General features: G+C 42.1%; 1 protein-coding gene across 4 annotated transcripts in view; it reads right to left on the bottom strand.

Annotated features, from left to right (window-relative positions):
- The window catches only part of cpt1ab (carnitine palmitoyltransferase 1Ab (liver)), a 73,425-nt gene that overhangs the window by 51,260 nt on the left and 2,713 nt on the right, over positions 1 to 19,452 (bottom strand). For all 4 annotated transcript variants that reach the window (XM_034176879.1, XM_034176882.1, XM_034176880.1 and 1 more), the window contains exon 2: positions 4,565 to 4,729. In XM_034176879.1, coding sequence (XP_034032770.1) covers positions 4,565 to 4,705 — 141 coding nt within the window. In that variant the 5' untranslated portion in view covers positions 4,706 to 4,729. The remainder of the gene's footprint in view (positions 1 to 4,564; positions 4,730 to 19,452) is intronic.

The following is a 19,452-nucleotide window of genomic DNA, read 5'->3' as shown; positions in this document are numbered from 1 at the left end:
TGCTGTTCAGGAGAAGAGGCTGTGTCGACTGTGGTTTCAGGAGCACTAGCTGCTGTTTTTGTGTTGTTTTCATGAACACTTGCTGTCTCACATCCACTAGATAAATAGCTTTGACCAAATGTAGGTGGACATAGCACTGTATGAGGGGTGACAGTAATGTCATGATTGTTGTCATTTGTGACAGGGATAGTCACCTTAGACCAATTTCCCTTTTGCAGGCAGATGACTGTTTCAGAAATGGTCAGCCCCTCTGGCCACTTTGATATCTCGTACGGTTCAAAAAGGACTTCTTGTCTTGCGGTGATGGGACCTGTTCTCACACTACACTTAACTCTCTAGTTTGTCCTGCTGGAATCACAGTTTTCAATTTTCCTACTTGACCACACCCTCTTTGTCATCCGCGTCACTGCTCTGTACTATGTGGATCAGTACGTTTGCCTTTTTACAGTCAATAGAGAAAGCATCCTTTACCACAGTGTTTGTAATTTCTGGGTTCTGTTCCATCCCATTCATCACCAGCTGCTAAATTACATGTAGCCAATGATGGTGGTTCTGCTACTCCTGGCTCCTTAGAGATAAGAACTGGCACAAGTATCTCTGGTTGTGAGCCTTTACTTGATCGTAGCTTGAATCTCAGTTCAACCCAGCCTGCAAACGGTAGGGGTGTCCTGTGTTTGTGCCATCAACCGTGATGGTGTTCATTCTCCTCCAGGAATTCAACTCGTGCTTCGCAACCAAATCTGTGGGAGGTAAGATTTCCTCCCATTTTCACTGATAATGGTGACCTGTGAGCCTGTGTCCCCATAGTGCGTGTGTTGCCTACTCCCTCAAAGAAGCAATCCACTATGCATTTTCTTCCCAATGAGAGCTTTCAACTGGGCTTGATGACGCAGAGAGAGGTGGCTGCATATTAGCCCCCACAGTCTGTTCACCGCTTCCCACTTCTTTCCAACTCTGCCTCCAGCTGCTTAATTCTTTGACAAAGGGCCTCATGCACCTTGTCATCTGGTTCAGCTTGGCTTGGAGCTGTGATTTTGGAGATACAACTGTCTGAATTGTGGTCTTAATGCATCGGACTTCCCTGCAACCTTTCTCTGCCCTCTACAGCCCCGTCTGTCCACACTTGAAACAGTGCTCACACTGTTCATCTATACCCTGCTCCTGACAGGCTTACATCCTCTCCGGACACTCATTTTTAACTGGCGGGTGGACCCTGGTGGATTGGTTATGGTTTTCCTAATCTCTGCCATCTCTTCTCTTAGCAGCCTGACTACTTCATAAAGCTCTGAATCTTTTGAGTGTTCACAGGTGTCTTACGACTCTTAGGCTTAACCACTTCATCTGACTGCTCCTGAACACCCACCCTGGCTTCAGATGACCCCTGACCCTGCTGCTGATCTGCATATTCTGTCTGTAGTTCATTTACTTTTGGTACTCGGTTACTTGTGCTTTCTTCTCTCCTTGGACTGTCTCTCCAACTCGCCCTAGCTGCTTCATTCTCCTGTCGATGAGTACTTCATCTGTCACTCTCTGATCATTGAGATAAGGCTTAAGCTGGAACTTGATATGGTCACTTAACAGTCCAGTACTAACTGACCTCAAAAATTTCTTCTGAATGAGTTCAGGACTGTACTGCTCATCTGACCCTACTTCTCTTTAAGCAAGTAAAAGCCTTTCCTTTAACTCAAATGCTCTAAAGAGGAAGTTTTGAGGGGACTCAAGACTGTCTTGTGTTACATTAACAAGCCTGTGTACAGATCAGTAGAACTGTCCTCTCTGAAATGCCCCTTTAATATTGTCTTCAGCTGGGAAAGGGTAAGGCCACGTTTTATCTCAAGCATATTATGAATATCCAAACCTGGACTAACTGACCTCACCACTGCTTCTACGACTTCGGCCTCACTGTAACCCCTGCTCAGACGCCTGTCAATCTGGTGCATCAGGTATGTGTATGAGAGAGTTTGTCCTTCTGTCCCCTTCCCCCAATCTGACCGCAAATCTTAAATTCTGTCGTTATTGTCACTTCTGGGAGCCTGTTCACAGCTGTAAGCACATTTTGAGGAGCTGAGGCTTGACTTAGAGCTGTACTTTCACTCTTTCACTCAGCCTCCTGACTTCATCCTGCAGAGCTTGACTGTTTTAGCTGTAGCTGTGAGTATTTTTCAGCTAAGCTCATCTCTTCAGCTGTGTTTGGACTGGATTGTGCTGTGTTCCCTGCTGGCTCCACATTACATGCGTTTCCAGTCTTTTCTGTGATTCGCTCCACTAATTTCAACATTGTCCTCAGATGATGTGATGCAACGTCCTGCTCTTCATCACTAATCACACTGTCAATAGATTCAGCAATTATTCTGATTAACGCTCGTGTTGTTGTGACATTTCCCAGTTGGATCTTAGCTTCAACACACACCTCCTTCAGTTGAGCCAGTTGCAGAAGCCAAAGTCTCTGAAATACAGTCTCTGCTAACTCCTCCAAATCCATCGTGCGTGATGTAGCCGTGCCCCCGTCACTGCGCGTCCCAGCTGTCAATCAAAAGCAGTGCCCGTCCGCACTGAAGTCACACAGAGCCCGACGTTAATCATCCCAGCGGTGCCTCCAAGTTTGTTGCACACTTGAACAAAATAAATGGGACTTTTCAAGCGTGCACTGGTTTATAAAAACAACAAAACTTTATTTCTTCGTAACACTTGCTGCTGTGCTTCTCGCTTCTCTCCGCAGGACCCTTCTCTGCCGCGCTCACAGCTGCCCTTCAGGTGCCTGTCTCATTAAATTATGGCAACTATAGTGCCTACCCGAAAATACATCAGAAAGCTGCTGCCAACGTGCACCAACAGACAATAAGTGACAGGAAATATTACATCATCACAATAAAAATAAATGAGAAATGAGGGTGACAAAATAACAAATGAAAATGAGGGGTGTCCTCTATTCACACATCTGTTCACATATTCACATCTACTGTGGTTCCCACACTAATCAGACATAGTCACAAGGATGACCAGGTAAGAAAACTGGTAGGTACAGTGTATACACAGCGCTTCACGTTTTCCACATTGTGTTATGTTACAGTCTTATTCCAAAATGGAGTAAATTCACTTTTTACCCCTCACAAAATTCTACTTACAACACGCTGTAATGACGACATGAAAAAGTTTTGTTTTTTGTTTTGTTTGTTTTTGATATTTTTTTGCAAATTTAATAACATAAAATACTAAGAAATCACAGATACACACTCTGCCACACAATACTTCTTGGTGCGTATGTGAGGATTCAAACCGTTTGCTCAATACTTTGTTGATCCACCTTTGGCAGCAATTACAGCTTAAGGTCTTCTTAAATATGATGCCACAAGCTTAGCACACCTATTTTTTGCCCATTCCTCTTTGCAGCACCTCTCAAGCTCCATCAGGTTGGATGGGAGCATTGGTGCACAGTCATTTTCAGATCTCTCCAAAGATGTCAATTGGATTCAGGGCTGGGTTCTGGCTGGGCCACTCGAGGACATTCACAGAGTTGACCTAAAGCCACTCCTTTGATACCTTGCGTGCTTAGAGTCGTTGTCCTACTGAAAGATGAACCGTCAGCCCAGTTTGAAGTCAAGAACACTCTGGAGCAGGTTTCAACCAGGATGTCTCTACATTGCAACATTCATCTTTCCCTCACTCCTGACTAGTCTCCCAGTTCCTGTTGCTGACAAACATGCTCACAGCATGATGCTGCCACCACCATGCTTCATTGTAGGGATGGTGCTTGGTTTCCTCCAAACATGACGCTTGGCATTCACGCCAGAGAGTTCAATCTTTGTCTCATCAGACCAGAGAATTTTATTTTCTCATGGTAAGAGTTCTTCAGTTCTGACAGAGTGACCATCGGGTTCTTGGTCACCTCCCTGACTATTGGCCCTTCTCCCCCGATTGCTCAGTTTAGGTGGGTGGCCAGCTCTAGGAAGAGTCCTGGTGGAACAGAACTTCTTCCATTTATGGATGAAATCGCCACTATGCTCATTGGGACCTTCAAAGCAGCAGAAATGTTTCTGTGCCCTTCCCCAGATTGGTGCCTTGAGACAATCCTGTCTCAGAGGTCTGCAGACAATTCCTTTGACTTCATGCTTGGTTTGTGCTCTGACATGCACTGTCAACTGTGGGACCCTGTATGTAGACAGGTGTGTGTCTTTGCAGATCATGTCCAATCAACTGAATGTACCCCAGGTGGACTCCAATTATGTTGTAGAAACATCTCAAGGATGATCAGTGGAAACAGGATGTACCTGAGCTCAACTTTGAGCTTCATGGCAAAGCATGTGAATACTTATGTACATGTGATTTCTTAGTTTTTAATAAATTTACAAAAATCTCAAAAAACCTTTTGTCACATTGTCATTATGTGGTATTGTGTGTAGAATTTTCAGGAAAAAAATGAATTTAATCTTTTTTGTTTGTTTGTTTTGTTTTTAAGTAAAGCGCTATGACTACTTTCCAGATGCACTGTAGATAGATATGCTGTAGTCAACCAAGTCATCTCAAAATTCTGTTCTTCTCATGTTTCAGGTCATGAATCTCTCACCCTGAAGCGAATGAACCTTTTTTTCCAGGAGTGGAGACCAGAGAGGTAGACTTGACGTAATGCCTCATGGCACAAATGTAGGTCAATGCCTTCGGGGGTGACAGTGAACTGGAAGGCCACCGCCTGGTGTGCTTCTGCCATGGTGGTGGCTGCTGCACAGGGTCACTGATAGAGAAGCAAGGAAATAAATTTAGAGAAGTGTAAACACACAGCCATCTTTAGACATGAGGCACATAATATTGCTGACTTTATCTAGCTTAAACAGAGGTTTCTGTGTTGTCTTGATGACATATCCAGCAGCAGATAACAGAATATTGACAGATGAAACCTTCAAATGGTGATCCAACACCAAAATTTGCCACAAATATTCCTTAGACATTTCTCTTTTGAAAAAAATGTACTGGCCACTTAAATTTTCAATAGGCGGGCAGGTAGGGGTCAACTGAGGAATTACCAGGGGTCAAATTTAAAAATGCACCAATCATATTGAAAACCAGCGATACCACATTATTGTCTGATTATAAGAATCCAAAAAGGCATAGTCTGGACTATCTATAACTAAATGTTATGGAGTAAAAAACAGCAAGAATAGTGACAATGGTCAATTTCCAGTCTGTACAGGGGTCAAAAGTTAAAGTTGTATCAATTTTGGTAAAAAAAAGTGATGCAAATTATAGTTGAGGTAATAGGGTTTTAAAAAGGACTAGTTTGCACCATTTCTATGCTTAGTTATCACATTACGGGGAAATATATGTTGAATGTCATAAAATCCAATGGATGTTGATCTTGTATGACCTTCATTTGGAGACCACGCATTCAACAAAGTAAAAACTATTCCATTATTAATCCTATTAGATCACCCAATAATTTGCATCGCTTTTTACCAAAATTGAAACAACTCTAACTTTTGACCCCCGGTACAAACTGAAACTGGCCTTTCCCCATTCTTGCTGTTTTGACCACATTATGTTCAGACAAACATATGTGGTACGTTTTCAATATGATTGGGGCATTTTAAAATTTTGACCCCTGTGTAATTCTTCCCCTACCTGGCCGCCTAATTGAAAATCAAGTGGCCAGTCTGTTTTTTCAAAAGAGTAATGTCTAAGGAGTATTTGTGTCGAATTTGGTGCTTGCATCACCATTTGACGACTGGTTGTTATCTGCTACAGTTATGGGACTTGCAGTTCTCAGGATTGTGGAATTCCGCCAGGCATTCAGAGTTTCATCTCACCATCAAAATAAATTGCATATGGTAAAATGGTCACAGGACTGTATCTATTATATAAAGCTTTTCAATCCGAGGCAATCACACGAAGTACTTCACAATCTGTAACATTCCATGACTCACACAAATCCACAGCAGTTACAGGGTAATAATGCACACCGTGAGCAACTAGGGGATTAAGGACCATCAACCCATAACTGGGTTGATGGTCCTTAAAGTTATAGTTTGAGAGACTTTTACCACAACCTCCTGAAGTTGCTACTTGTTGGTGGTTATGTAAAAATCAAGACCTATTTGGCTGACATCTGAGACATCGCCATTGAACAATATTCCCTTTTGTTGTCTTGACAACCTCTTGGGTTGCTTTGGCAGCATATTTTGGGTCAGTGTTCCCATGGCCCTGAATGCTTCAGAATTCATTGCTAATTCCAACAGTAGTCACATAATGAACTAGACGTGCCAGCAGGTATACATGGGGTACAAGCCCCTTATGCAGACCGCTTCCTGAGCCCCCGCGAGGACCATGTGACTTGTAACGATGTACGATGTTGGAATGTTGGTCAAAAGGTATTTTTCTTATTATAAGGCCACTTGTAGGGGAAAAAAATCAGCTTGAGGAAAATAAGTATTTGAACACCCTGCGATTTTGCAAGTTCTCCCCCTTAGAAATCATGGAGGGGTCTGAAATTTTCATCTTAGGTGCATGTCCACTGTGAGAGACATAATCTAAAAAAAAAAAATCCAGAAATCACAATGTATGATTTTTTAATAATTTATTAATTAATTAATTTATTTATACTGCTGCAAATAAGTATTTGAACACCTGTGAAAATCAATGTTAATATTTGGTACAGTAGCCTTTGTTTGCAATTACAGAGGTCAAACATTTCCTGTAGTTTTTCACCAGGTTTTCACACACTGCAGCAGGGATTTTGGTCCACTCCTCCATACAGATCTTCTACAAATCTTTCAGGTTTGGAGTTTCAGCTCCCTCCAAAGATTTTCTACCGAGTTCAGGTCTGGAGACTGGCCAGGCCACTCCAGGACCTTGAAATGCTTCTTACAGAGCCCCTCCTTAGTTGCCCTGGCTGTGTGTTTGGGGTCATTGTCATGCTGGAAGACCCAGCCACAACCCATCTTCAATGCTCTTACTGAGAGAAGGAGGTTGTTTGCCAAAATCTTGCAATACATGACCCCATCCATCCTCCTTTCAATACAGTGCAGTCGTCCTGTCCACTTTGCAGAAGAGCACCCCCAGAGTATGATGTTTCCACCCCCATGCTTCACGGTTAGGATGGTTTTCTTGGGGTTGTTCTAATCCTCTAAACATGGTAAGTGGAGTTGATTCCAAAAAGCTCTATTCTGGTCTCATCTGACCACATGACCTTCTCCCATGCCTCCTCTGGATCATCCAGATGGTCACTGATGAACTTCAAACGGGCCTGGACATGTGCTAGCTTGAGCAGGGGGACCTTGCTGCCCTGCAGGACTTTAAACCATGACAGCATCATGTGTTACTAATGTAATCTTTGTGACTGTGGTCCCAGCTCTCTTCAGGTCATTGTCCAGGTCCTCCTGTGTAGTTCTGAGCTTTCTCAGAATCATCCTTACCCCACAAAGTGAGATCTTGCATGGAATCCCAGACCGAGGGAGATTGACAGTCATCTTGTGTTTCTTCCACTTTCTAATAAATAATCATAACAGTTGTTGTCTTCTACCAAGCTGCCTGTTGTCCTGTAGTCCATTCCAACCTTGTGCAGGTCTACAGTTTTGTCCCTGGTGTCCTTAGACAGCTCTTTGGTCTTGGCTATGGTGGACAGGTTGGAGTGACTGATCGAGTGTGTGAACAGGTGTCTTTTATACAGGTAACAAGTTCAAACAGGTGCAATTAATACAGGTAAAGAGTGCAGAATAAGAGGGCTTCTTAAAGAAAAATTAACAGGTCTGTGTGAGCCAGAATTCTTGCTGGTTGGTAGGTGTTCAAATACTTATTTGCAGCAGTAACAAACAACTAAATTATTAAAAAAAAAAAAAAAAATCACACATTGGATTTCCGGATTTTTTTTTTTTTTTTTAGATTATGTCTCTCACAGTGTGCAGGGCTGTACGCTTAGCTTTTTCACTAGGAGCACAGGTGCTCCTAAATGAAAAAATTTAGAGCACAGATAAAAATTTAGGAGCACCCTGTGAAATTCTTGATACAATTTTTATATTAACGCAAAGCCACATACTGTACAGAGAGTACCTTTTCCACAAACACATGCACATTTATATGATTCTATTGTTGTATTTATTTCATTGTTTTTTACTTCCTTTTCTATCGTTATTTACATCAGTGCTTTTGTCCATTTCATACTTTTTGCTGTGTATTTCTTGTATTATTTTAAACCCTCACACACACCTAACATCCTGGTCCCACTTTTATACTCAGGTCGCCTGCTACGCTTAGCTACATTCAACCACACATCACAGCAGGATGTGGATCAAAGTCCTCTAAAGCTGTCCCCTCCAGGGTGATCCTCATGAGGTCTTCAGTGGTGGAGGACCGCTAGGCTGCTTCTTTTGGTGCTCTTCAGCGTTATTTTTTACAATTATTATAGACGTTTTTAAAAGCTGTAAAACCCCTCACTACACACTTTATATACTTTTCCTCAATCAGGCATGAATATTTTCTCACTGTTCTCTCGTGTGTAAACACTCTCAAAGTTAAACCTGAGTATAAAAATAAGGACCAACCTGTTTTCAGGCCCCAAACATTTGTTTGAGAATAAAATAGAACGTTTTCCTATAAATAATTATGATGGCTTTTAGAACTAACTAATTTAATTTAACGATCAACGTACGAGGTTGGACACGTAAGAAATTATTAATAGTGACTGACCAGTATTTCACAGTTCCCCTGATCGCGCCTCTTCGTCCTGGCGCCGTTGCGCTGTCACTAGGGATGTGAATCTCATCACTGACAACGATTTCGATATGCATCTCGATACACTACCAGCGATACGATACTTCTTGCGATACATGATGATGATACCGATAATACGATGCGATACGATTCACCCCGTTCCTGATTCGATGCGATTTGATATGTATTTGATGGCGATTCAATTCCTCACAATGCGATATGATGCGATACGATGCATTCAACATGATGCAAGAAATTATACCAAAAATTTAAACAGAAATAAGAAGCTGCAATTCAGTATGGTACTATGGTATTCTTCTGATTCTATTAGAAGCAGAGGACTTGTTTTACCTCCTTATAAGCAACAAATTTACCAGATTCAACATTAAGGAACAGGAATCGGTTTCCTCATATTTGGAACCTATTTAATCACAATGTCAGAACTTAAACAGTACAGTAAACAATAAGACGTCACTCTCAATGAGTGACTTAAAGTGACATTTTCAATAGTGCAATGTCCATATTCCTGTCTGCCAGACAGATACTAATATGAACTCTTCAGCAGGTAGGCTAATAAATAGTGAGAAGCAGAAAGCATTAAGAATTTTTAATATTATGAATAATACAAATAATAACTTGTCGCAATAAGTCTTTTACAATTGCTTGTGCAAAGAAAGAGTAAACTATTATTTGGCAGTCATAGCTGCTGTAAACGGACCAGTCTCACCAAGTGTCTAACTCTCACTGAGGGTCATATTCGATGTCCATAAGACAAACAAAAGAATAAATAAAACGTATGACTTTATAAATGCCATTCTCACTGCTAACACCCATTTGGTGGTATATTTCATGTGGCTTTTTTCAGTTTGTTTTTTTTTGTTTTTTTTTTCCCAGTTATATTAGTTGGTCCACATGTTCAGGAAGAAGCAGAACACTCGTTCAGAAGGAACACTTGTTGCAGGGAATGGACAAGTAGCTCCTGACAATTCTGAAAGCAGTGGAAGATCCACTTCTTTCTTTCCACCACTGCAACACATTGCACCATTGCCATTCTGAGCTAAACTATCCCCCCACCCTGTATTTTGCTACTTCCTACTTAACTCGCTCGCTCTCTCCTCCTTGTGTAAGGTTTAGCAGTGCGGCATTCCTTACCTGCGTCTTGTCATGCTTCCCATAGTTAAAAAAAAGCCAAACTATTTCCAAACGCCTGATTTTAAATGTTTTAGGTGCACCAAAAATTTCCTCTGAGTGTTTGCCGCTGCTGTCGCGGGGCTGCGTGTTTGTTAGAAATGTGCTTTCAAGCTTCCGTCCATGATGCATTCAAGGTCCATCGGAAAAAAATTGATGCAAGCAGGCAGCGAGCAATCCATCCGCGATTCAACCCATCAAATGAATCGATGCACACTGAATGAATCGATGCACTCGCATCACGCACGTTTGTATCTAGATACCGATTCGTATCGATTAATCTCCACATCCCTAGCTGTCACGTCTTTTTCCACCGACTCACACCTCGCTGCAGGTGTCTTTTTCCGAGTGTAGAACACAGTTATGGGTAGCTGTTGGCGCTCTTTTTTTCTTCTGGGCGAGAAGATTCTTATAAACAGACATGCAGAACACAATGCGCGTGCTCTCCCTTCGCGGTGTCACGACCGGCTGCTTGATGAGGTCGCGGAACACAATGCACTGTAAAAAAAAGCATGCAAATTGGACTAAAAAAAATCTGCAAACAGCGAGGCCGCGAAGGTGAACCGCGTTATAGTGAGGGACCACTGTATTTATTTTAGGAGCAAAATGCGAATGAAAGGGTTGAAATACATTCTCGCACACGTGCGCCCGTTTTTTTATTTTTTTTCCTTGCACAATCAAATTTTAGTCGCAATATGCGAGCAAAACGCTCGCACTGTACAGCCCTCTCACAGTGGACATGCACCTAAGATGAAAATTTCAGACCCCTCCATGATTTCTAAGTGGGAGAACTTGCAAAATCACAGGGTGTTCAAATACTTATTTTCCTCACTGTGTGTATTTCAAGTAAGACCTGTCCCAAGATTACCAATTTCAAATTTGGCACAACTCTGATTTGTCAATTTTGAGATATAAACTTTTTAGATTGATGGAGCCCCTAGTGTTAGGATGAAACAATTTTAGTCAGGCAGCCTCTGTGCACCATTGTGCATCAGACATGCGGGTTTCGTCCAGATCAGTTATCGTTATGAAGAAGGATTCAAAAGAAGTTTACTGTCATATGCACATAGGAACACGTTCCCTGCACAATGAAATGTGTTTACTGCATTTTTACCCATCCTAATTGCCAGTTAGGAGCAGAGGTCGCCTTTTTGGCACCCGGGGACCAGCTCCAGATGTATATCCCTGCCCTAGGTCACGAGCAGGGCTGAGCAAACCTTGACCGACCTCATGACACACTTAACAAACAACAACACACATAAACCGGTCCGGTACATGAACACTTGTCAGTTAACGCAGTTCGTCGCTACATCTACAAGTGCAATTTAAAACTCTACCATGCAAAGCGAAAGCCATACATCAACAACATCCAGAAATGCCGCCACCTTCTCTGGGCCCGAGCTCATTTGAAATAGGAAGACGCAAAGTGGAAAAGTGTGCTGTGGTCTGACGAGTCCACGTTTTAAATTGTTTTTGGCAATTATGGACGTTGTGTCCTCCGGACAAAAGAGGAAAAAGACCATCCAGATTGTTACCAGCGCAAAGTTCAAAAGCCAGCATCTGTGATGGAATGGGAGTGTGTTAGTGCCCATGGTATGGCAACTTACACATCCGTGACGGCACCATCAATGCTGAAAGGTACATCCAGGTTTTTTGGAGCAACTCATGCTGCCATCCAAGCAATGTCTTTTCAGGGACGTCCCTGCTTATTTCAGCAAGACATGACAGCCACATTCTGACGTGTTACAACAGCGTGGCTTCGTAGTAAAAGAGTGCAGGTACTAGACTGGCCTGCCTGCAGTCCAGACCTGTCGCCCATTGAAAATGTGTGGCGCATTATGAAGCGCAAAATACGACAACAGAGACCCCGGACTGTTGAACAACTGAAGTTGTACTTTAAGCAAGAATGGGAAAAGATTCCACCTACAAAGTAGGCCCTGGGCAATATACTGATTTTATCGATTAATTTGAGACATTACATAGCTCCCTCCTCCCCATCCCGTTTCCTTCACAGAATAACATGGCTAACCGCTAATTAAGAGGGAGTTTCATTAGTGGTTTGGGATTGCTGCGACAGACATGGAACAAGTGACAGCACGCTGCAAAGTCTGTCTAAAGCCCACTGCAACAAAACGCAGCTGCACAATAAACTTATTCCAGCATCTAGAACAGAGGCATCCAGCTGTGGGAGAAATGCCACACTACAAGGGGAACAACAGCACAAACTCCCGCTTACTCTGGTGAAATCATTTGCCCAAATGGAGCGAAATGGAGCCTAATAATCATGAAATGGGGGTAAAAAGTAAGGAAATGGGGCAGATTGACCCAGACTGACACCAAATATGATTCAATTAATTACTTTTATTGGATTATTTTTAAGCGAAATGGAGTGAAATGGGGACTGATAATAACGAACGGGGTAAAACTTCATGAAATGGAGCAGACTGACTGTAGCTTAGACCGCCGTTAGTTCCCCCTCCGGCAGATCCCGAGCAACCGGGAAAGCAGGCCGACTGGGTGACTGTGAGGAGGAAGCGTAGTCCTAAACAGAAGCCCTGTGTACACCGCCAACCCGTTCACATCTCTAACCGTTTTTCCCCACTCGGCGACACACCCACCGAGGAACAAACTCTGGTTATTGGCGACTCTGTTTTGAGAAATGTGAAGTTAGCGACACCAGCAACCATAGTCAATTGTCTTCCGGGGGCCAGAGCAGGCGACACTGAAGGAAATTTAAAACTGCTGGCTAAGGCTAAGCATAAATTTGGTAAGATTGTAATTCATGTCGGCAGTAATGACACCCGGTTACATCAATCGGAGGTCACTAAAATTAATATTGAATCGGTGTGTAACTTTGCAAAAACAATGTCGGACTCTGTAGTTTTCTCTGGGCCCCTCCCCAATCGGACCGGGAGTGACATGTTTAGCCGCATGTTCTCCTTGAATTGCTGGATGTCTGAGTGGTGTCCAAAAAATGAGGTGGGCTTCATAGATAATTGGCAAAGTTTCTGGGGAAAACCTGGTCTTGTTAGGAGAGACGGCATCCATCCCACTTTGGATGGAGCAGCTCTCATTTCTAGAAATCTGGCCAATTTTATTAAACCCTCCAAACCGTGACTATCCAGGCTTGGGACCAGGAAGCAGAGCTGTAGTCTTACACACCTCTCTGCAGCTTCTCTCCCCCTGCCATCCCCTCATTACCCCATCCCCGTAGAGACGGTGCCTGCTCCCAGACCACCAATAACCAGCAAAAATCTATTTAAGCATAAAAATTCAAAAAGAAAAAATAATATAGCACCTTCAACTGCACCACAGACTAAAACAGTTAAATGTGGTCTATTAAACATTAGATCTCTCTCTTCTAAGTCCCTGTTAGTAAATGATATAATAACTGATCAACATATTGATTTATTCTGCCTTACAGAAACCTGGTTACAGCAGGATGAATATGTTAGTTTAAATGAGTCAACACCCCCGAGTCACACTAAGTGCCTGAACGCTCGTAGCACGGGCCGAGGCGGAGGATTAGCAGCAATCTTCCACTCCATCTTATTAATTAATCAAAAACCCAGACAAAGCTTTAATTCATTTGAAAGGTTGTCTCTTAGTCTTGTCCATCCAAATTGGATGTCCCAAAAACCAGTTTTATTTGTTGTTATCTATCGTCCACCTGGTCGTTACTGTGAGTTTCTCTGTGAATTTTTGGACCTTTTGTCTGACTTAGTGCTTAGCTCAGATAAGATAATTATAGTGGGCGATTTTAACATCCACACAGATGCTGAGAATGACAGCCTCAACACTGCATTTAATTTATTGTTAGACTCGACTGGCTTTGCTCAAAATGTAAATGAGTCCACCCACCACTTTAATCATACCTTAGATCTTGTTCTGACTTATGGTATGGAAACTGAAGACTTAACAGTATTACCTGAAAAACCCCCTTCTGTCTGATCATTTCTTAATAACATTTACATTTACTCTGATGGACTACCCAGCAGTGGGGAATAAGTTTCATTACAGTAGAAGTATTTCAGAAAGTGCTGTAACTAGGTTTAAGGATATTATTCCTTCTTTATGTTCTCCAAGGCCATATACCAACACAGGGCAGAGTAGCTACCTAAACTCTGTGAGTGAGATAGAGTATCTCGTCAATAGTTTTATATCCTCATTGAGGACAACTTTGGATGCTGTAGCTCCTCTGAAAAAGAGAGCCTTAAATCAGAAGTGCCTGACTCCGTGGTATAACTCACAAACTCGCAGCTTAAAGCAGATAACCCGTAAGTTGGAGAGGAAATGGTGTCTCATTAATTTAGAAGATCTTCACTTAGCCTGGAAAAAGAGTCTGTTGCTCTATTAAAAAAAGCCCTCCGTAAAGCTAGGACATCTTTCTACTCATCAGTAATTGAAGAAAATAAGAACAACCCCAGGTTTCTTTTCAGCACTGTAGCCAGGGTGACAAAGAGTCAGAGCTCTATTGAGCCGAGTATTCCTTTAACTTTAACTAGTAATGATTTCATGACTTTCTTTGCTAATAAAATTTTAACTGTTAGAGAAAAAATTACTCATAACCATCCCAAAGACATATCATTCTCTTTGGCTGCTTTCAGTGATGCCGGTATTTGGTTAGACTCTTTCTCTCCGATTGTTCTGTCTGAGTTATTTTCATTAGTTACTTCCTCCAAACCATCAACATGTCTATTAGACCCCATTCCTACCAGGCTGCTCAAGGAAGCCCTACCATTAATTAATGCTTCGATCTTAAATATGATCAATCTATCTTTATTAGTTGGCTATGTACCACAGGCTTTTAAGGTGGCAGTAATTAAACCATTACTTAAAAAGCCATCACTTGACCCAGCTATCTTAGCTAATTATAGGCCAATCTTCAACCTTCCTTTTCTCTCAAAAATTCTTGAAAGGCTAGTTGTAAAACAGCTAACTGATCATCTGCAGAGGAATAGTCTATTTGAAGAGTTTCAGTCAGGGTTTAGAATTCATCATAGTACAGAAACAGCATTAGTGAAGGTTCCAAATGATCTTCTTATGGCCTCAGACAGTGGACTCATCTCTGTGCTTGTTCTGTTAGACCTCAGTGCTGCTTTTGATACTGTTGACCATAAAATTTTATTACAGAGATTAGAGCATGCCATAGGTATTAAAGGCACTGCACTGCGGTGGTTTGAATCATATTTATCTAATAGATTACAATTTGTTCATGTAAATGGGGAATCTTCTTCACAGACTAAGGTTAATTATGGAGTTCCACAAGGTTCTGTGCTAGGACCAATTTTATTCACTTTATACATGCTTCCCTTAGGCAGTATTATTAGACGGTATTGCTTAAATTTGCATTGTTACGCAGATGATACTCAGCTTTATCTATCCATGAAGCCAGAGTACACACACCAATTAGCTAAACTGCAGGATTGTCTTACAGACATAAACACATGGATGACCTCTAATTTCCTGCTTTTAAACTCAGATAAAACTGAAGTTATTGTACTTGGCCCCACAAATCTTAGAAACATGGTGTCTAACCAGATCCTTACTCTGGATGGCATTACCCTGACCTCTAGTAATACTGTGAGAAATCTTGGAGTCATTTTTTGATCAGGGTATGTCATTCAATGCGCATATTAAACAAATATGTAGGACTGCTTTTTTGCATTTACGCAATAGCTCTAAAATTAGAAAGGTCTTGTCTCAGAGTGATGCTGAAAAACTAATTCATGCATTTATTTCCTCTAGGCTGGACTACTGTAATTCATTATTATCAGGTTGTCCTAAAAGTTCCCTGAAAAGCCTTCAGTTAATTCAAAATGCTGCAGCTAGAGTACTGACAGGGACTAGAAGGAGAGAGCATATCTCAGCCATATTGGCCTCTCTTCATTGGCTTCCTGTTAATTCTAGAATAGAATTTAAAATTCTTCTTCTTACTTATAAGGTTTTGAATAATCAGGTCCCATCTTATCTTAGGGATCTCATAGTACCATATCACCCCAATAGAGCGCTTCACTCTCAGACTGCAGGCTTACTTGTAGTTCCTAGGGTTTGTAAGAGTAGAATGGGAGGCAGAGCCTTCAGCTTTCAGGCTCCTCTCCTCTGGAACCAGCTCCCAATTCGGATCAGGGAGACAGACACCCTCTCTACTTTTAAGATTAGGCTTAAAATTTTCCTTTTTGCTAAAGCTTATAGTTAGGGCTGGATCAGGTGACCCTGAACCATCCCTTAGTTATGCTGCTATAGACTTAGACTGCTGGGGGGTTCCCATGATGCACTGAGTGTTTCTTTCTCTTTTTGCTTTGTATGCACCACTCTGCATTTAATCATTAGTGATTGATCTCTGCTCCCCTCCACAGCATGTCTTTTTCCTGGTTCTCTCCCTCAGCCCCAACCAGTCCCAGCAGAAGACTGCCCCTCCCTGAGCCTGGTTCTGCTGGAGGTTTCTTCCTGTTAAAAGGGAGTTTTTCCTTCCCACTGTTGCCAAGTGCTTGCTCACAGGGGGTCGTTTTGACCGTTGGGGTTTTTCCGTAATTATTGTATGGCTTTGCCTTACAATATAAAGCGCCTTGGGGCAACTGTTTGTTGTGATTTGGCGCTATAAAAATAAAATTGATTGATTTGACTCCAAATATGATTCAATTAAGTACTTTTATTAGTTTTTTTTTTTTTAGCTAAATGGGACAAAATGGGGACTGATAATAACGAGATGGGGGTAAAACTTACACGGGGCAGACTGACATTAGTTGAAGCTTCATCTCTCAAACTCCAGATGGTGCACGTGCCCCTACTACATGTACTGAGTGCATCTCACATAAAACAAAAGCTAAACAATTAAATATAAGTAATTATTTGGAGTCAGTCTGGTTCACTCTGCTGCATTTCGTTACATTTTACCCCCATTTCATGATTATCAGTCCCCATTTTGCCCATTTTGTATATTTGTCTGGCCCAGGTCCGGAGAAAAATCGAAAGTCAAATTTTTTCTGAAAAAAAAAATGAAGATTTTGTTTTTAGGCGAAATTGCCCAGGCCTACTACAAGGCCTACTACAGGCCTACTACACTACTTCAATAAGTTCCCAAATGCTTATTGAGTGTTGTCAGAAGGAAAGGTGATGTAACACAGTGGTAAACATACCACTGTCCCAGCTTTTTTGAAACGTGTTGCAGGCATCCATTTCAAAATGAGCAAATATTTGCACAAAAACAATAAAGTTTATCAGTGTGAACATTAAATATCTTGTCTTTGTGGTGTATTCAATTGAATATAGGTTTGCAAATCATTGTATTCTGTTTTATTTACATTTTACACAATGCTCCAACTTAACTGGAATTGGGGTTGTATTTGTGCATTTTTAAGGAATTGTCTATGCATTTACACATTTCACAGCCTTTGTAAACATTTTAAACATGTTTTTAAAGAACTTTCTATTCTATTATTTCTATTCTTTCCGCTGCAGGGTCTGCAATCAATGTAGAGAAATGATCATTTTCCTGACAAAACACCCTCAAAAACAACGGCCACTCTGAAGGACCAATAAGGGAATCTTTAAGCAAAAAGGCTACTGATGTCGGTGGACTGAATAATTTCTTAACGATTCTCAGAAAGTAACAGTTCTCGATACCCATCCCTTGTGCCTCCCCTTGAAGAACTCTGGCGCCCGCCAGGGGTGGGGGGGGTGCACCTCACAGTTTGAAAACCACTGGTCTAGGTTGCAGTGTTGGAATGTATTTTGGAACAGCTTAAAGGTAACTATTTTTAATGTTTTATGGCTTGGTAAAACAGTTGCATGTTCATTCCTAGCTATTAAAGTATGTCTATGATAGACTTAATATCTTGTTAATGGATCAAATGAGCTCCGCTGTGTGTACGCACCGATGGAATGACTGCCATCCAAGACAAGCATTTACGCAAAACGCGAGCTTGCAACAGAGTGATTTTGCAGGGAATAATGAACAAACACAAAATTAAAAGTTGGACTATGGTGTAAAAGTGGCTGTGTGTTTAAGGCCGTGGAAGAAATAACGCCAGTGAAGCCGTGAAAAGGAACACAGAACTGCCCAGGAACACAGAATGAGAGCGTGCAAAAGAGCGATTTTGCAGACATAGCACAAAGCTAAAAGTTGTATCACGGTGACTGTAAGCCATGGATGAAATAAAGATTTTTTTTTTTTTGGAAGTGATCCATAGTTGTGGCAGCAGGTGCATATACACTCAACAAAAATATAAACGCAACACTTTTGGTTTTGCTCCCATTTTGTATGAGATGAACTCAAAGATCTAAAACTTTTTCCACATACACAATATCACCATTTCCCTCAAATATTGTTCACAAACCAGTCTAAATCTGTGATAGTGAGCACTTCTCCTTTGCTGAGATAATCCATCCCACTTCACAGGGTGTGCCATATCAAGATGCTGATTAGACACCATGATTAGTGCACAGGTGTGCCTTAGACTGCCCACAATAAAAGGCCACTCTGAAAGGTGCAGTTTTATCACACAGCACAATGCCACAGATGTTGCAAGATTTGAGGGAGCAAATCTTGCAAATCATGCAATTGGCATGCTGACAGCAGGAATGTCAACCAGAGCTGTTGCTCGTGTATTGAATGTTCATTTCTCTACCATAAGCCATCTCCAAAGGCATTTCAGAGAATTTGGCAGTACATCCAATCAGCCTCACAACCGCAGACCACGTGTAACCACACCAGCCCAGGACCTCCACATCCAGCATGTTCACCTCCAAGATCGTCTGAGACCAGCCACTCGGACAGCTGCTGAAACAATCGGTTTGCATAACCAAAGAATTTCTGCACAAAGTGTCAGAAACCGTCTCATCTGCATGCTCGTCGTCCTCATCGGGGTCTCGACCTGACTCCAGTTCGTCGTCGTAACCGACTTGAGTGGGCAAATGCTCACATTCGCTGGCGTTTGGCACGCTGGAGAGGTGTTCTCTTCACGGATGAATCCCGGTTCACACTGTCCAGGGCAAGATGGCAGACAGCGTGTGTGGCGTTGTGTGGGTGAGCAGTTTCTGATGTCAATGTTGTGGGATCAAGTGGCCCATGGTGGCGGTGGGGTTATGGTATGGGCAGGCGTCTGTTATGGATGAAGAACACAGGTGCATTTTATTGATGGCATTTTGAATGCACAGAGATACCGTGACGAGATCCTGAGGCCCATTGTTGTGCCATACATCCAAGAACATCACCTCATGTTGCAGCAGGATAATGCACGGCCCCATGTTGCAAGGATCGTACACAATTCTTGGAAGCTGAAAATGTCCCAGTTCTTGCATGGCCGGCATACTCACCGGACATGTCACCCATTGAGCATGTTTGGGATGCTCTGGACCGGCGTATACGACAGCGTGTACCAGTTCCTGACAATATCCAGCAACTTCGCACAACCATTGAAGAGGAGTGGACCAACATTCCACAGGCCACAATTGACAACCTGATCAACTCTATGCGAAGGAGATGTGTTGCACTGCATGAGGCAAATGGTGGTCACACCAGTTACTGACTGGTATCCCCCCCCAATAAAACAAAACTGCACCTTT

This window comes from Thalassophryne amazonica, chromosome 8 (assembly GCF_902500255.1).
Source record: "Thalassophryne amazonica chromosome 8, fThaAma1.1, whole genome shotgun sequence".
Classification (NCBI taxonomy): domain Eukaryota; kingdom Metazoa; phylum Chordata; class Actinopteri; order Batrachoidiformes; family Batrachoididae; genus Thalassophryne; species Thalassophryne amazonica.
Note: the sequence above shows the minus strand (reverse complement) of the source record. Positions and strands in the feature narration are given on the sequence as shown.